Source organism: Dipodomys spectabilis, unplaced genomic scaffold (genome assembly GCF_019054845.1).
Source record: "Dipodomys spectabilis isolate Male_0828 unplaced genomic scaffold, ASM1905484v1 ptg000156l, whole genome shotgun sequence".
Taxonomy (NCBI): domain Eukaryota; kingdom Metazoa; phylum Chordata; class Mammalia; order Rodentia; family Heteromyidae; genus Dipodomys; species Dipodomys spectabilis.
This window is the reverse complement of record NW_024870833.1, coordinates 1,826,567-1,845,297: the sequence shown is the minus strand read 5'-3', so window position 1 is coordinate 1,845,297 and position 18,731 is coordinate 1,826,567. Positions and strand designations below refer to the sequence as shown.

The window sequence follows — 18,731 nt, the reverse complement described above, 5'->3', positions numbered from 1 at the left end:
GCAAGCGCTCTACCACTGAGCCACTTTCCCAGCCCATATTTTTAGATTTTTCTTATGTGTACATGGGCATTTTTATGGCTCAGGTATACTTGGGAAGGAATAAATTCACACATTCCCAGTATAGTAATAAAGAAACCAAGATAGGAGGATTTGAAGACCTCATTGGTAGCCATGGCATGGGTTTAATGGAGAATCTGAATACTGAGAAATGCTAAATTCTTAGAAAGGCTGTTGGTACTTGCAACAAAGGCATGCTTGTTTATTGTTTTCTGACAGATAGCATTATAAGCATAGGGAAAAGTTCCAATAGTCCATTGAGGTACAGATGGCCTTTTTTAGAAGCTACTTGTTAATTTTGAGACTAATAAGGTAAACTGTAATGTGGTATCTAAAATGGCAGAATGTCACTTGATATCACTGTTTCTCCTATACCATGATGCAACACTTTACTATGATAATGTCATTAGTGGATTTGGAGAGAGCTTTAGAGCCCTGGATCTGAAACAGACCCTTGGCTTCTCTCACTTTCTTCAGTTATCCTTGTTTCCCTGCTACTTTTCTCTTTCCCTTTTAGCATTAATTATTTTGGCAAATAATCTTTGCTAAAGAGCCCCCCCCCACACACACACCATTTATAGCTCATTCCTTTCAAAACTAACTCTTATAAGTAGTTACTGTAATTTATTGTTACTAAGAGGTTTGGTTTTAGACTACAAACAACTCTACCTTTGTAGAGTAAGGGAAAGCTTAAATAAGTGACATTTAGACAGGTGCTAGTGCCTCAAGCCTAGCTTCTCATGAGGTGAAATCTGAGGATCAAGGTTCAAAGCCAGCCAAGGCAGGAAAGTCCATGGGCCACATTTTTTTTTGGTTGGTTGTGGGTCTTGAACTCTGGGCCTGGGCACTGTCCCTCAGCTCTTCTGGCCAAGGTTTGTGCTCTACCACTTTAAGCCATGGTGCCACTTCTGGTTTTCTGGTGGTTTATTTGGAGATAAGATACTCATGGACATTCCTGCCCTGGCTGGCTTTGAGCCAAGATCCTCAGAACTCAGCCTCCTGAGTAGCTAGGATTATAGGCCTGAGTAACCAAAGCCTTGCCATGGTTCTCCTATCTCCAAATAATAACCAAAAAAAAGCCAGTAGGAGAGCTCTGGTCCAAGTGGTAGAGCACTAGGCTTGAGGACAAAAGCACAGGGACAGCACCCAAGCCCAGAGTTCAAACCACAGGATCAGAAAAAAAAGGCCACATGTAGTGTGTCCACACCCTTTTTTCATTAATGCTACTGTAACCAACCTAGGCAGGATGCTCACTTTTCCCATTATTGGCTGTGTTAGATGACTCAGTTGACTGGTGTCCATGGCAGTCAATTCAAACCCTCATTCTGATTGCTTTCAGTAGAACATAATCTATGAATTAACATAAAATACCATCCATAACTGGGACTAATATACAGTGAGGCAAAATTACTGGTTGAAGATTTCTGATATATTAAAGAAAGTAATCCACAACAAAACCATTTCTTTGTCTTAACTTTTTTTCTTATGTAAAGTGCATTACAAATGTTTTTCCCAAGCACTTTGTTGGATTTAAAAGTTCCCTGTAACACAACTACGCAGTTACACTTTTAGATATTGACCATCTCTGTCCTTTCAAAAACCATGTTTAACTGTGGGGCAGGGATTATATACCTATGTTAGCATCTTTGGAAAGACCTGAAAATAGCTTGAGCTCATTTGTTTTATTTATTATTATTTTTTTCTGTTTGTAGAACTGAGTTTTGTTTCAAAGAATCAAGAAAGAAACCCACACATGAGAAACCGCGAAAGTCCCTAAGCAAGTTGGCCTTTCACAATAACAGTGTGTAGTGTTTGTTTTTAAATTTTTCTTTGAAAGGGAGCAGAATTTGTTTTGAGAGAGTCTAGCTACGCATAACCAAGGTTGGACAGGGATTTCATCCTCCTGCCTTACTCTGCCAAGTGCTGGGATTATAAGCACATCCCAGTAGAAGGAAGTTATTATTACTTTTGTGTAATATAGGCTATTCATAGTTATGTAACATTGTTTTTTTTTTCTTTTATTACACATTTCTGTGTTTTGGTGCTGATTGTGGGCTTGAACTCAGGGCCTATGTGCTGTCCTTGAGCTTTGTTTGTTCATTTGTTTTTGTTTTTGCTCAAGGCTAGCATTCTACCACTTGAACCACACCTCCATTTTTGGCCTTTTTTGTGGGTTGTTAATTAGAGCTGGCATCGAGCTTCGATCGTCAGAACTCAGCCTCATGAGTAGCTAGGATAACAGGCTTGAGCCACTGATACCCTGATATAGATCTTTTGAAAAGTCTTATAGCTCTGGAATCCTGGGTAAAGATGTACTGTTATATTTTGCAGTAACTTAATAATACTGGATAGTTTATATTTAAACTTTACTGATATTTTACATTTGAGGCTTCTAATCACTTAATATCTCTTTTACACCATTTAATTCTAATTTACTTGGTCTAGATAAAGGATATAACTTCTAGAAGCAAGGATGTATTGTGTTCTGAATTCCCAGGCATCTATTTTCCTCTTTTTGCCCTAATCACTTTGGGAATTAGCAATTTCCTGTTTGCTCTAAACATATGCTATTCCTTTCTGGGGAGGTGGCCTTTACTTCCAGTTGCCCTACTGGGAAAGTGATTTCTTGGGACTGTGCTTGCCCAAAATACCCCTTTCATTTCCTACAGCAGATGGCTATAACACAGATGGTAACATGTTCCTTATTCCTTTCTAACATCCCCCTGTGTGCTCCCTAAAAACATGATGATTCCAATCCAGTCCATGATGCATCATTTCAGTTCACTAGTTTTTCTAACTAGGATGCATTTACATTGTCATTCATCCTGAATCAGAAGCATCCAAAAAGGAGTACTATTGGAACTAGACATTCAGACTGGACTTTTCTTCATTCCCTTTCCATTCCATGTCTCTTTGTTTTCTTTTTCTACACTCAAATGTGTAGAAAAACGTTCATTCTGATGAACTTAACCCAAGTGGTCTGCTACCTCCTATGTGGTCAGTAAGAGTACACTGATCTTGAACCTGGCCATCTCTAGCATGAATTGCCATTATTTCTTCTAATGCTCCAGCTGCTCCAGTTTCTCCTGATTCTTCAGTTCCAGTTGCCGTTGTTCCCTCTGGCTCTTCAGTTCCAGCTGCTGGTACTTCCTCAGGTATTGGTGCTCTGGCTGTTGCTCACTTCCCAACCTTCCAACTCAGACATGTTGGGGAAAATTGACTGCTGCTGCCAGATCTGGTTCTGTCAATTCTTTTGATTGTTCTCAGAAATTAGCTACACAGGGGGCTTAGTTTTCCAGCTTGGGCTCTTCTCTTTGGTGTTTGGTCTTCTGCAAATCTAATGTTGCCATCTTAGCTTCTTTAATGAGTTCTCTAATGTTTTTGTTCTTAATTTCATTAATTGGGAGCATTGGTGAATTGCTTGGTAGTATGTCAACCACTGACATCTTTCTCTTTGGCAGTTTTACTAATTCAGTCCATGTATTCTAATTCCCTTAAAGTCTTTAGCTGTTGAAACAACATAAATATCATGAGACTGTTTAGCCCAGCCTCCTTTCATATTTAGAAAATCCAGGCCAAAAAGAAGATTTGCTTAGTCACAAAGTTTGTTAGTAGAAAAGCCAAATGTAGAACTTTGGGTTCATGAGTCTACCTCCAGTGTTTGAGTCTTTGCAATAAGGATCATTAAACTCCTCAGTGAATGTCCAAGCTATTAATAGGAGAAACACTAGTGTTAGAAAGCTAATGTTATTTTTTTTAAGTCCAATGGGCCAGGTGCCAGTGGCTCATACCTGTTATCCTAGCTACTCAGGAGGCTGAGATCTGAGTACGGTTCAAAGCCAGCCCAGTCAGGAAAGTCCATGAGACTCTTATCTCCATTCAACCACTCAGAAAACCAGAAGTGGCGCTGTGGTTCAAGTGGTAGAGTGCTTGCCTTGAGCTGAAGAGCTGAGAGACAGCACCCAGGCCCAGAGTTCAAGCCCCATGACGAACAAAAATAAAACAAAACAAAATGTCCAATGGCTGAGCTTTCATGATTCATATCTGTAATCCTAGCTGTTCATGAGGCTGAGATGTGAGGATCATGGTTCAAAGCTAGCCCAGGCAGTAAAGTCCATGAGAGTCTTACCTTGAATTAACTACTGAAAAAGCTGGAAATTGCACTGTGGCTCAAAGTGGTAGAACACTATCCCTGAGCACAAAAAGGTCAGGGACAATGCCCCAGCCCTGAGTTTAAACACCAGGATGAGCACAAAATAATACCCAAGTTAGTAGCTTTCAAATTTATTTATCTATGTTCCTTGGTAAGAGATACATTTTATATTATGATACAGCAAACCCACATAAGGAAAACTGAAGTACCACAAGTTACTAGTAATCTTAACAAATGCAGAGAATTCTGATATTTATCATTCAAATCCTATTTTTATTTCAATATATTAATAGTATGGGGGGTTTCATTGAAATTTATCCTGTTTCAATTTTTGAAGTAGGTAATCAAAATGCACTAAATTGATTTCTGAATGCATAGCTGTCAATAGTTAAAAATACTGGGGATTGATATGTACTTGTTAAAACTCTACTTCTTTCACTCTTTCCAATTACTCCTGTTAATTCAATAACACCTGGTAAGGTTGCTTGATTGTGAGGAAGATCCACTTTTGTCACAGTTATACAGTGCCACCACTGTGTAAAAAGCAGACTGCCCTGGTTACCTGGCAACAGAAGATCCTGCTGCCTCCATGGTAATGTCACTGTTGGCTTGAATCAATCATAGTATGAAATGCTAGAATACTCAATTCCAACTAAATGAGGTGAAAAAAATGGTTCTTTTGCTAGGGGAACCAGCCATCTAAGGGTAACTTTGTTTAAGTGCCATTTGATTCTGAACTCAGGTAATGTTACTTGGATACCCCACAAGTCTGTCTTTTCTGGGATAGCTCCTAATGTGGCAGATTCAGATCTCCCTTCATAAGACAGCAGTCCCATGTTAGACACTCTCGTACATGGACTGAACACAAATCTAGCTTGAGCTGTTTGATAAACCACTGAAGTCTGAACCAAACACTGGGTCTAGACCCAATACTGGCAATCAAGGTAGGGTCAAATCTCAGACAAGACATATGGCCATGGATGAAAGAGAGCTGACTTCCTAAAGAGAATGTGTGATACTGCTCCTGGATGAAGGAAGAAGGGAGGCTGGTCAGAAAACTGCAGATTTAATCTATAGGCCACCTATTTTCATGTTTTGTTTTTCCTCCTATTTTCGTGGTTTTGATGGCTCTTTTTATTGCAGCTTGTTTTTGTTTGTTTGGGTTTATTTTGGTTGGTCATGGGGTTTGACCTCAGGGCCCAGGGCACTGTCCCTGAGCTTTTTAACCTCAAGTCTAGTGTTCTACAACATTGAGCCACAGCACCACTTTTCTGTTGTTTAATTTGAGATAAGAGTCTTACAGGGACTTTTCTGCCCAGGCTGGCTTTGAACCATGATCATCAGATCTCAGCCTCCTGAGTAGGTAGGATTACATTTGTGAACCTCCAGCAGCACCTGGCTAATATAGCAGCTTTTTATATCTGCCATATCCTGAAGTCCCCAATTTAAATCTCATGGGAAGTAGCCACAGTCAAAATTAAGCATAGGTTCCTCAAGAGAAATGACAGCTTAAGTAATTAGAAAAAAATGATTAAAATTCACTATAAGAAATGAATGATTTTAAATGAAGAAAACCGAATAATACAGGTAAAGCACAAATCAAACAAAGCAACATCTGTGTCAGATGTATGTCATGGGCAAGCTACTTTTATCTTCCATGGAGTCCTTTAAATAGATTAATGGGCCTGAATGTTTTCAGAAGGCATCTGAGTATAGTCAGTGTCCTAAACATAACCAAGGAGGATGGGCTCTGAGGATCACAGTTCAGAGCCAACCTGGGCAGGAAAGTTCATGAGATTCTTATCTCCAATTAACCACCAGAAAGCCAGAAGTGGAGCTGTGGGTCAAGTAGTGGAGCTGTGGGTCAAGTAGTACAGTGCTAGCCTTGAGCAAAAGCAGCTCAGGGACAGCACCCTGGCCTTGAGTTCAGGCCCCAGGACCAGCGCGCGCGCACACACACACACACACACACACACACACACACACAAAACACACGTGACCCTTAATAGATTAAAAGTTGTTAAAGTTTAGTGAACAACTTAAGTTCAATTTGACAAATAAAGCCCAGCTAATTCCATTAATTCCATTGGTTACCTCTCAAAATTGGGTATTGTACTATTTAGTGGTTTCTCTTGCCCAAGCCTTTTGTCATGAAACAAAACAATTTCTACTTGGAGATTAGAAAATGAATGCTAGCTATTATAGTAAAGATCATTTTGATCTGTTAGAACAGGTTTTTCTCCATACAGTCCAGAATAGGAAAGTGTGACATTTACATTTTTAAATGATATCAGATCTAGTATAGTTTGAAGTTTTTAAATGTAAATACGCAATTTCTACATTAATGATGGATTTTTTTTCTTTAGTAACAAGATCAGGTCTCTGCTATCTTTGTCACAGATTGTTCCCAAGTTATACACTTTACATTGAGCTGTTTAAATTTTCTTCTCCCAACCAGCCTGCCTTCCTCTTAAGTCTTTGGTACACTCATGTGTGTTTAGACAAATACATATTTCAAACATTTTTGTAAGGTTTTTCCATAAGAAGAATATGAAATGAAAGCTATGAGGTTTGTATTGTTCTCATAATTTGGTCTGTAATTTTGCATAGAACCTTTAAATTTTCCCTCATAAATTTGTTCTTTTCTAACAATTTTTCCCACTCATTTCTAATTTCTAATTTCTCTCTTAAGAGCTATAGCATTTTAATTGTGTATGGAAACTAATCAATCTCTTATCGTTGACAGTGATTTCATTAAGTTTTTATTGTTATGACTTTTTTTCATATGTGTTATATTTTGATCTATAGTGTGGCTTGATCTAAGAACCCAGTCTACTGTTGAGAATCTTAGTAAAAGAATTCCAGGAAATAATAACTTTGTCAAGGTAAGAGATCACTTCAATAATATATTGTCAAAATTTGGTTTTTAAAAATCCAATGTTAACAGATTTCACAAACAAACCTCCTATTGGGCCTTACATCTAATGGTAAAGTAGTTGTGTAATAGATTTATAGAATATAAATAAACTGAGGCCCAGGTTGATGGATTGACAAGAATGGTAATTCAACCATTCTTTCAGTATTTATTCCTATTGTGTCCTGTTGCCCAGCGAAGAAAGTTCTGGGTGCCTTGAGGTTTTATGCATCTGGATTTGGGAAGAGGGAGAGAAAGTAGAAGATAATCTAGTCCTTTACTGAAGACTTCTACTTCATATAAGCAAAAATATTTTTTAAAAATCCTGGGCTGGGAATGTGGCTTAGTGGTAGAGTACTTGTCTAGCATGCATGAAGCCCTGAGTTCAATTCCTCAGTACCACATACACAGACAAAGCCATAAGTGGTGCTGTAGCTCAAGTGGTAGCGTGCTAGCCTTGAACTAGCACTGAGCCTTGAGTTCAGGGACAGTGCCCAGGCCCTGAGTTCAAGTCCCAGGATTGGAAAAAAGAATTCCTAATTTTCAGTCTTCATATATATCTTTCTCTTCATATCAATGAAGGAAGAATTTCTAAACAACATCAAAGCCAAGTTCTAGAATTCAAAAAGAACTTTTCATGTCCTGTATTTTTTGTTGATATGTTTATATGCTTGGCTTTTGGTTTTTGGATTATTCTCTTTCATTTGCTAATAAGATGCTTATATCATTTTCTTTTGGTCCTTGGATCTGAAACCAGTGTTCAAATCACATTAATAATAACTGTCCAGACAACTATTCTTAGCCCTTCTCCCTGTTTAAACAGTTTCAGCTCTACCTTGAATGAACCCTTGACTGTTTTCCTGATCCATTCTTTTTGTCACACTGCCTGACCTCTCATGGTCACATCCAGCTGAACTGGGCTTCTGGAGATACATGTTTTTTTCCCAGTGATACTTAAGGCAACATTTTTTTTTTTGCCAGTCCTGGGGCTTGAACTCAGCCTGGGCACTGTCCCTGAGCTTCTCTGTGCTCAAGACTAGGACTCTACCACTTGAGCCACAGCGCCACTTCCGGGTTTTTATGTTTATATGGTGCTGAGGAATTGTACCCAGGTCCTCATGAATGTAAGGCAAGCACTCTACCACTGAGCCACCTTCCCAGCCTAAAAGGCAACTTTTAAACTTTCTACCCATATCATAAAAATCAAGTAATAAAGCTGGGCACCAGTGACTCATGCCTGTAATCCTAGCTACTCAGGAGGCTGAGCTCTGAGGATCGCAGTTCAAAGCCAGCTTGGGCAGGAAAGTCCGCAAGACTCTTATCTCCAATAAACCACCAGAAAACTGGAAGTGGCGCTGTGGCTCAAGTGGTAGAGTGCTTACCTTGAGCTGAAGAGCTGAGGGACAGCGCCCAGGCCCAGAGTTCAAGCCCCACGACCGGGGGGGGGGGGGGAATCAAGTAATATGTACTACCTCACTGCCAGGTTTGTGGGATCTTCAAAAATCATCCTCTTCAAAAATCATCCTATGAGATAATTCTTGGTCTTCCAAGTCAAATAATATTGCCATAAGAAAATGTTGCATTAAGTAAGGGGTTTTGTTGTGGTGGTGGTTGTTTTGCTATTCCTAGAGTGTGGACTCAAGGCCTAGACACTGTCCCTGAGCTTCTTTATTTGAGGCTAATGCTCTACTACTTGAGCCACATCTCCATTTCTACCTTTTTTTTGATGGGCCTTGAACTCTGGGCCTGAACACTGTCCCTCAGCTCTTCAGCTCAAGATGAGCACTCTACCACTTGAATCACTGCACCACTTCCGGTTTCTGAGTAGTTTATTGGAGATAAGAGTCTCAGGGACTTTCCTGCCTGGGCTGGATTTGAACCGTGATCCTCAGCTCTCAGCTTCCTGAGTAGCTAGGAATATAGGCGTGAGCCCCTGGCACCTGGCCAATTTCTAGCTTTTTGTTAGTTAATTTGAGATAAAAGTTAATTTGAGATAAAAGTCTCATGGACTTTCTAGGTTGACTTTGAACCATGATCTCTAGATCTCAGCCTCCTGAGTAGTTAGGATTACAGGAGTGAGCCACTGGCACCTGGCTGCATTGATTCTTTTTTTTTTTTTTTTCTTTTAAGTTCTAGGAATTTTATTTTATTTTTTTATTGTGAAAATACTGTACAGAGGGGTTACAATTACACGGGCAAGATAATGAGTACATTTCTTATCAAGCATTGTTTCCTCCTCCTTTGTTTCCACTTCCCATCCCTTCCCATCCTCCCCCCAAGCCCCTACCCAATCCTCCTTCCCCTCTCCTCCCCCACCCCTTCACCAAAGTTGTGAAGTTCGTTTTCAACATAACGACTTGTACATCTCATTGTTGCAATGGGCCCACCTGTATCCCTATTTAAACGATTTGTTTTTTCCCTTCCCCTCCACAAATTATACCGACATCAAATACAGTGAAAGCAGGGGGAGGGGCATACAAAGCAACAAAGAAATAATCTTATAAATGTGTTAGAAACAATCGCATGAAAGAAAAAAACATTTGAATACATATCTTAGGGTTCATTTCCCTAACATCACCTTATCTGACCTTTTCTGCTTTGACTCAGACATATATTAGATATTGCAAATAAGGGAAACCATGGGACCTATGTTTCTTTGGCTTACTTCACTTAATATAATTTTTTCCAAGTCTTTCCATTAAGATTCTTAATTTACAGATTGCTATAAAGGCCAACTTTTATATTTAAATTTTTATTTAATATCTTTACAAGTGAAGTTGGATCTGACTCATTGTCAAGGAAGATTGATAAGTACATGTGTTTCATTTTTACCCTTTAGTCTTTATTCAGTCCTTGCTCCTGTTCAGTGTATTTGGTGACTTTAGTCAGTGGACTATTTATGTAGAATAATTTTGTTTTGCTTTATTCTGGAATGTCTATGTTCTACTTTGCTTTTCACTCTTTATATTACTGTGTTATTTGAATGTTGTATATGTGTATAAACACAAAAATGTTATTGTTAAGAAATCATGTGTTTGAAAACACCTTTTTTTTACCAGTCCTGGAACTTGAATTCAGGGCCTGGGAACTGTCCCTGAGCTTCTTTTTTTGCTCCAGGCTAGCACTCTACCATTTGTGCCACAGTGCCACTTCTGGCTTTTTCTGTGCATGTGGTATTGAGGAATTGAATCCAGGACTTCATGCATGCTAGGCGAGCACTCTACCACTAGGCCACCTTCCCAGCCCTGAAAACAACCTTCTAATTATGGTCATTAGATATACACTCTGGTTTTCAGTAGTGTACTACTTTGATGACATAAAATATAATCTTCAGACTTTAGGGCTAGGTTCTATTTATACTGGTAATTTATTGCAAAACACCATCTACAGTGACACTATCTAATTACAGGATGTTGTGTCACTTAATTTTCTCTTTGCTTGCTACGTGGATGCTCTTTGAACTGCAAACATAATTGTTCTGATCTTTGTTTGTTGACCATGCTTTCCTGTGCCATCATGAGATAGGAAAAGAGTTTTCATTCCTAGTTCTAGTGATTATACTTAGGACATTTAACTATTTTGTGATTTCTTGAGTTCTTTGACATGGAGGTTTTTGTTTAGAACTGTTATAAATTTATTTTGCTGAATTTCCTGTTTTAGTCCAAGACAGGACTTCCACTTAGCACTTACTTCAGTGCAGTGAAACTTCGTTGGCTCCTTGACAATGTGAAAAAAGTGCAAAAGGCTGTGGAAGAAAATAGAGCTCTTTTTGGAACCATTGATTCATGGCTTATTTGGGTATGTTTAAATACAATGTATATATGGAAAATTTGTGGAGTTTTTTTAGAATGACTTGCCTATCATTTTCTACCAACATTTTGAACTTTCAGTTAGCATTGTTACGAAAAAAAAAAACACTCAAGGAGTAGCAGAATATTTCAGCTTTCATTTGTGAAGCATGTTGTCTGCTTCCTCTTTTTTCTCTTGCCTTTCTTGCTTTGAACTTGGAGGATAATGACCAAAGACATAAATCTAATATATTTAGAATAAGTAACTGAGTCTTTCTCTCACCTGTCATATGCTTTTTTTTCCTTCCAAGGAATTCCTCAGAAAACAATCTATTTAACATGACAAAACACATAAGGTACTTTTTTCATTCACTTTCAACATTTCATACCTGTCTTTTGTGTAATCAAGCCATAATAGAAAACTAAATAAGAGTGGAAATTTTTTTAAGTAAGGTAACAAGGAGTTTATTTAACAAAGAGACAGTAAAGGCTGCTCAGAAGAGTACTGAGAAGCAGCAGGACTCAGAAACTGGTTGTTCTAGAAATTTCTTTTATATAGTCTCTTTTTGCCTAAGCTGAACAGAAATTTTAGACATTTCCAAGATAGATCTTAAAAGTACATTTCCCTTGTGGTTTGTTCTCCCACTTCATTCTCCATTATTTTCATCATGAGTGTTTTCCAGTGTTCTTAAGAGTAGAGGAAATAGTCTAATGAGCATCTCTAACAATAAGCCAGCTGCAACAATTATCGACCTACAGGCCAATCTTTTTTCAGGAATTGTATATACCTATTCTTTCTCTCCACAGATGAATTTTTTTCCCTAGTATTGGGGGTTTAAATCCAAGGCCTTGAGCACTTACTTGCTTAACTTGGCTTGCTTGGCCCACAGTCTACCATTTGAGTCATGCCTCCACCCTGGCTTTTTACTCTTTATTTTAAAGTTAAGTCTCCAAGATAACCAGACTGGCTTTAAATGGTGATCCTCCAGCTGTTAGCCTCCTGAGTAGCTGGGATTATAGGTGTAAACCATTGGTACCTAGCCTCTGACAGATCATTTTAACACAAACCCAAGTATATCATTGCATTTTTAAGTAGTATGTGAACATTTTTCGACACTTGAGGAAACACAAGGGAATATTGTCTTGTTTCTCACTTGCCAGATCCACAAAGCAGGTCTTTCAGAATCATTTCCTGGATGAAATGCCTTATCCATCCCCTCCCTGTGCTTAGAACAGGGCAGTTGTGCAAAGGACCAGCTGTTTATTATGTGCCAGTCATAGTTGAATGAGTAGCTATTACAATTGCCTTCAACCAGAGAGACAGGATGTGGGAACTGTGAGCTGGAGACTGAAGGGTGTCATTTGTCCACCTTCGTTCCTTTTATAAATAGGGGCAGCACTGAATGTACTTCCTGGTTGTAGGTGTTAATATGGAATTTTAAACTCTTATCTTCAGGATATATGTGAATTGTTATTAAGAAAGAAAAAAAATTGAGAATACATGTCTCTAAAGCCCTTAGGTAGGCAAACTTTTCCATTTATTTCACATAGTAAAATTGAGTAAGACTGAATTTTCCAAAGATAAGATAAAAACAAAACTGATTTCTTTCCGTTTGTTTAACCACCCACTAACTAAGATTACACTAACTCTGTGGCCACAAGCCCCATGTGTTTATGGATACTTGAAATACAGTCACTTAGAACTATGATGCACTATGACTATAAAGTACATAGACTGTACCAAAAGAAGGCCAATTGTTTGGTAATTTTAAATATCGGTTACATATTCATATTATATTTGGAAAGCTGGCCACTATTGGTTCACACATGTAATCTTAGCTGCTCAGGAGGCTGAGATCTGAGAGTTAAGGTTTGAAGACAGCCTGTGTAGAAAAGTCCTGGAGATTGATATTTTCAATTAACCAACAAATTACCTGAACTGGAGGCCTGACTCAAGCAGTAGATAGCCAGCCATGAGGGGAAAAAGCCAAGCAAGGGCATAAGGCCTTGAGTTCAAGCCCCAATACTGGCACAAAAATTATATTGAGTTTAATAAAATAGTGTTATTAAAATTAATTTCACCTGCTTCTTTCTGTGGTTTTAAAATCATGGCTACAATGCTTATAATTATGGATGTAGCTCACATTTTATTTCTATTAAACATTGCTGAAAACTAGAAAACTCAGTAACTGGAATGTTGTGCTTTTTGTGCTCTGCTGCTGATTGTGGCCCTTAACAATAGCAATGTAAATTAAATTGCAAATATTACAAATTTAATCTTGTCTGTTATATTCTGTCTAGAGTCTGACAGGAGGAGTCAATGGTGGTGTCCACTGTACTGATGTAACGAATGCAAGTAGGACAATGCTTTTCAACATTCATTCTTTAGAATGGGATAAAGAGCTCTGCGAGTAAGTTGTGTATTACCCTAAGTATAGCTTTCCCAGTGTGTTACTTATTTATAACCCAAGCGTCACTATTATCACTTTAGTGGATCACCACAATTTAACTATTGACAACTGCAATATGAAAGTGTATGTTATATTTCCTTTTTTTGTCGGTCATGGGGCTTGAACTCTGGGCCTGGGCACTGTCCCTCAGCTCTTCGGCTCAAGGCTAGTGCTCTATCACTTGAGCCACAGTGCCTCTTCCAATTTTTTCTGCTTATGTGGTGCTGAGGAATTGAACCCAGGGCCTTATGCATGCAAGGCAAGCATTCTACCACTGAGTTACCTTCCCAGTCCCTGTTATATTCTTTTTTAAGGGAGACTTACTACTGCATATAATAAACAGGTGCAACTAATTACTCTGAATGCATTAAGATTCCTTTAGAAAAGTACTTTGGTTTCTTAGTGTACTTTTAATTTTTATTGAATTGATTACACAAAGGTAGAGTGTTAAGTGCCCAAATATAGGGCTGGGTAGTGGCTCAAGTGGTAGATTGCTTGCCTAGAAACCCCTAGTACTGCCAAAAAATCAGTTGGGTGCCAGTGCCTTATACCTGTAATCTTAGCTACTCAGAAGGCTGAGATCAGAGGGTCAGGGCTCAAAACCAACCTAGGCAGGAAAGTCTATGAGATTCTTACCTCCAAATAAACTGCAAAAAGCTGGCAGTTAAGCTATGACTTTAGTGGTAGAGTGCCAGCCTTAAACAAAAAGGCTCAGGGACAGCTCCTGGGCCCTGAATTAAAGCCCTAGGACTGGCATACACAAAAACATTTTAAACATATAACTATAGTCTGATGGTTTATATACCTATTACTTTAACTATGTTTCAATGCATTTTCTAATTATTTATATTTTTCCTTTGAGTGCATATAAAATTTTCTAGGTGTTTATTCAAATGGTGTCATATACCCAAACATGATATTTTTCAGATTTTTTGGAATTCCAATGGAAATTCTTCCAAATGTCCGGAGTTCTTCTGAGATCTATGGCTTAATGGTAAAAATATTAAAAGGGGGAGGGGAAGACTTAAAAAATTACTATTCAAAATTCAATAGTCAATTTTATTGTGTTTTATAGTTTGGGATATGGACCTTTTCTGTGAATGTTGGTACTATGTAAAAAGTTGTTTAAATAGTTTTATAACTAAAAATAGTACAAATAGTCTTCATAAACTTACAAACTTTAATTGATTTTTCTTAGGATTACCTAACTTCAAACAGTGGTGTGGGAATGTTTGAGCCAGTTTATTATTTTCAATCAAAATAACTAGTAGCTATGATAATCTGCTTTTAATTTTGAGCAGGTACTATTCATAGATTATTCGAGTTCTTTTTCTTAAAGAATGTTTCCTAATGGCTCTTGTTATCCTGAGAAAGATCTAGCCAAGAAACTGAAATTAAAGAGTCTGTTTCTGAATTGAGATTGCTAATTAAACTGATTTCCATAATATTTTTATTATTGCTTGCATTGAAACCTCACAAAAAGTAGTTTCAGCAAAAAGTATGTTGCATCATTGAGAATTTGTGGTCAGACATATGTAATGAGAACCTCTAGGAGAATTGGAATTTGTATTTGAGTATGAAAGTGGAGAATTTGTGATAAAAATGGATAAGTTTAAGACAACTTACCAGAAGATTAGAAAGAAATTCCTTTATAGAGTTCATTAGAATAGAGTTGAAGCCCAAATGCTCTGGATGAACCTTGAGATTGCACTGTTTAATTTTTAATAAAGCTTTTTTAAGGCGACATGGAATTTCTTAAGGCAGGCGTCGCCACCACAATATCTATAATAAAAGTGCTTTGACACCTTCACACTTACCACAAACTGAGTTGTCTCAGAGAAAAGAAACTATTCTTGAGAAATAGTTTCAGTGATTGAAAGAAAACAGTTAACTGGCCTAGTTTTCTCTTGCATTTAAAATGTTATGCTTCTGTCCCCCTTTTTCCTCTTGCTGACTATAGAAAATCTCTCATAGCCTGGTGAGTAGGTTACCCACCAATTATGCTGCCCATTCATTTGGAAAAGATACAGTGCATTTCCATTTATTTTTAGACAAGCAGAAGTTCATTTACCAAACAGACTTACCTAGAATTTCCATTACCCTCCAAAATATAAGCTCAGTTTAGTTTGTTTTTTTTTTTAAAAAAAATTAATCCTATTCATTTCTTAAGACCAAGAGTAATGCTTCCCAAAATAAAAGAGCTAGGTTCCTGGAATGAGTGATGATGATGTTACCTATTTCAAAGTACAGTTATAATGTACTTTGAGCTTTAGAATAATAGGGAATTTAGATATCATTTAAAAATATTTGAAACATTTATCTTAAATGTTATCTTCATTGATTTTTTTCAGACTAGTTAGTTGGAAATGCACTGTCACTTTTTCTGCATGCTTCATCAGAGGATGCTCCAGGAATCCTCCAGAAGCCTCCCTCCCCCCCACTTGAAGAAAAAAGGAGCGCTTCATGTGCCTGAAGTACATTCTGCTAGGTTTCATAATTTCAAAAGTATAAGCAGACATACAGCATTTAGATAAGTCAAGATGAAGCCTCTAGGTTCCCTGTCGTTTCACTTTAAGTCCTTTAAGCAATTTATTTAGCCTTTGCTTAGAATCTAGGTTTAGGTTTTTGAAGAAAATATATAGTAAATAAAAACAGCAGGTCTTGGGCTATGGGTGTCATTTAGTGATAGAGAACTTGCATAGTAGTTTTACAAGTCCTTGTGTTAGATCTCTAGCACTGGGAAAAGAAAATAACTTGAAATATAGCAGTTCTTAAAGAAATAAAATAATTCCAGCTATCTATAGGGGATTTTTTAATTTTTGTAAATGTTTCTCACATATATGTTATTCCTCAGCATCATAGATACATGAGGAAGATTCTATTCTTCCCTTCACTTTGATAGCCAGGGTGCTGAAGGGCTCCCAGTAGCCATTAGCACCCAGGGCCATTTGCTCATGAACAACAGGCAAAGGAGTCACTCCATAGCCTTTATTTGGTGCTCTTTCTGGTATACCACCCTTACTTAAGGGATCCCTTTTATTATTTCCCCTAATGTTTTGATATCAGCAAAAATAGCTTTGTGTTCTTTTTTTAAAATGTAATTTTAGTGGTCCTAAGGATCAAACTCAGATCCTCTCGTATGCTAGGCAATACCCGTACCATTGAGATACATCCCCCAACCCTATTATGTTTTTATTTTACCTAAGTGATAACCTCTCAACAATCATTCACTTAAAACTCATGTTTCTTTCAAGAATGTTGACCACATTGATCCAAATAAAACCTCATTATTCATGCCACATTTCAACTGTTGCCTGCATAGATTTGAAGAGTGATGTTTACTATGAGCAGAAAAATCTAATGACTGAACACTTTTCTTTCTTCCTGAAGAGCACTTTAAGTAAAAAGAACCGTCAATAAAAAATGGCTTTCTCAAAAACAATTATGTTCCATGCTCATTCCATAGCTATCCTAAAGCATATGCTAGACAAGTCATAATAATAGCAGCAATAATAACAAAGCAGTAATGGGCTTCAGTAATCACCTAGCCAGGTACTCATTTTGTAAATAAGTAAGTTGTAGTCTAGAGAAATTTCAGCAGCCTGCTTGTGGCCTAACACTAACTAACTAGGAATAGAGCTCATGTCTCCTGATTCCCAGTCCATGTTTTATGTTCATTTTCCAATACCACGTCTCTTCTTGTCATTCTAGAAATATTTCTAGTGTCTTGTCTCTGTACCACTCATAGAGTTGAAACACTTGCTTTGTCTTGTCGCCCACATCCTCTGGCACGTTGCTCTTCATGTTCATTCCTATTGAGTTCTATTTGTAGAGCCAAAAATTTTTGACTGTTTCTAATTTCTTTTTTAAACTTTATTAGAAAGCCGGGGCTTTGGAAGGTGTGCCAATATCTGGGGTAAGTTTAATCACTAAACACCAAGTTGTTAGCTCCCCATTCCCACCCTGTTATATTGTCAGTTTCCTCCTCTATCTTAGTCAGTATGTCCTTTGTTGTTGTTTTTTGGTCGGTTGTGAGGCTTGAACTTGGCCTGGGCACTGTCCCTGAGCTCTTCAGCTCAAGGCAAGTGCTCTACCACTTGAGCCACAGCGCCACTTCTGGTTTCCTAGTGGTTAATTGGAGATAAGAGTCTCACACACTTTCCTGCCCAGACTGGCTTTTAATCATGATCCTCAGGTCTCAGGCACCTAAGTAGTTAGGCTTATAGGCGTGAGCCACCTGCACCCGGCAGTAAGCCCCTTCTTAAACTAAGGAGAAACAAGTAACATCAGCAAAATTGTCCAGTTCTTATTTTTATTATTTTTTTTGTCGGTCATGGGGCTTGAACTCTGAGCCTGAGCGCTGTCCCTCAGCTCTTCAGCTTAAGGCTAGCACTCTACCACTTGAGCTACAGCACCACTTCTGGTTTTCTGGTGGTTTATTGGAGATAAGAGTCTCATGGACATTCCTGCCTGGGCTGGCTTTGAACCTCGATCCTCAGATCTCAGCCTCCTGAGTAGATAGGATTACAGGTATAAGCCACCGGCACCTAGCCAGTTCTTATTTTTATGTGACATGGATGAGCCATTGGAAATTTTGGCAAAATTAATTTTGATTCTCCTTTCCCATGACTATTATCTTGTAGGGTTATTACAAATGAGAAAAATTGGCTAAATAGGGGAAAGAGAAATGAAAAACATTCCACTCCTTGATAGATAACATGAAAAAGTAAACCTTCTGGCTCTTCTAAAAAAGAAAATTAGTAATAGTGTTATAATGTTTTTTTTAATGTCATTTATACTTTCAGTGTTTGGGAGACCAATCTGCTGCTTTAGTAGGACAAATGTGTTTCCAGGATGGACAAGCTAAAAACACGTGAGTTCAAGATATAGACTTTAAAAATACTGTTGTTTTAAATGTTTGTTTTCCCATTGGTGTTTTGGAGGAGAAAGCTTTCTGACTTTCATTCAGGCCCAAAAAACTCAGTCTAATATTAGTATCTTTATTTTTAAATTTTTAAAAATTTCCTTCAAATAAAATATGTTACACCATATAACATCCCAATTTGTAAAGACTTCACTTTATTAAAGTCTATTACCTTTTTTATCGCAGGAAATAAATTTCAGTTCTGAATATTCTTGCCTTTATTGAAGGGAAAGAGGAGGTACTATGTAACCCAGACTGGCCTTGAACTTATAATCTTTCTGCCTCAGCCTCTTGAGGGTCAGGCATGATCCAACTCTGTTTTTTCCCCACAAGGCCCTATTCTTGCGCCTTTTTTAGGACAATGAGATTGGTGGGGGAAGAGAGAAAGCTTGGAGGAGATGAAGAAGGACCATAATGTGAATTAATAATTTTCACCCAGGTGCCA

General features: G+C 37.9%; 1 protein-coding gene across 3 annotated transcripts in view; it reads left to right on the top strand.

Moving 5' to 3' along the window:
• The window catches only part of Gk (glycerol kinase), an 86,069-nt gene that overhangs the window by 34,165 nt on the left and 33,173 nt on the right, over positions 1–18,731 (top strand). For 2 of the 3 annotated variants that reach the window (XM_042692419.1, XM_042692418.1), the window contains exons 5-11: positions 3,129–3,212; positions 7,019–7,095; positions 10,785–10,922; positions 13,214–13,323; positions 14,290–14,356; positions 17,243–17,278; positions 18,168–18,235. In XM_042692419.1, the coding sequence (XP_042548353.1) occupies positions 3,129–3,212; positions 7,019–7,095; positions 10,785–10,922; positions 13,214–13,323; positions 14,290–14,356; positions 17,243–17,278; positions 18,168–18,235 (580 nt within the window). The remainder of the gene's footprint in view (positions 1–3,128; positions 3,213–7,018; positions 7,096–10,784; positions 10,923–13,213; positions 13,324–14,289; positions 14,357–17,242; positions 17,279–18,167; positions 18,236–18,731) is intronic. The other variant, XM_042692420.1, reaches the window with a different exon arrangement.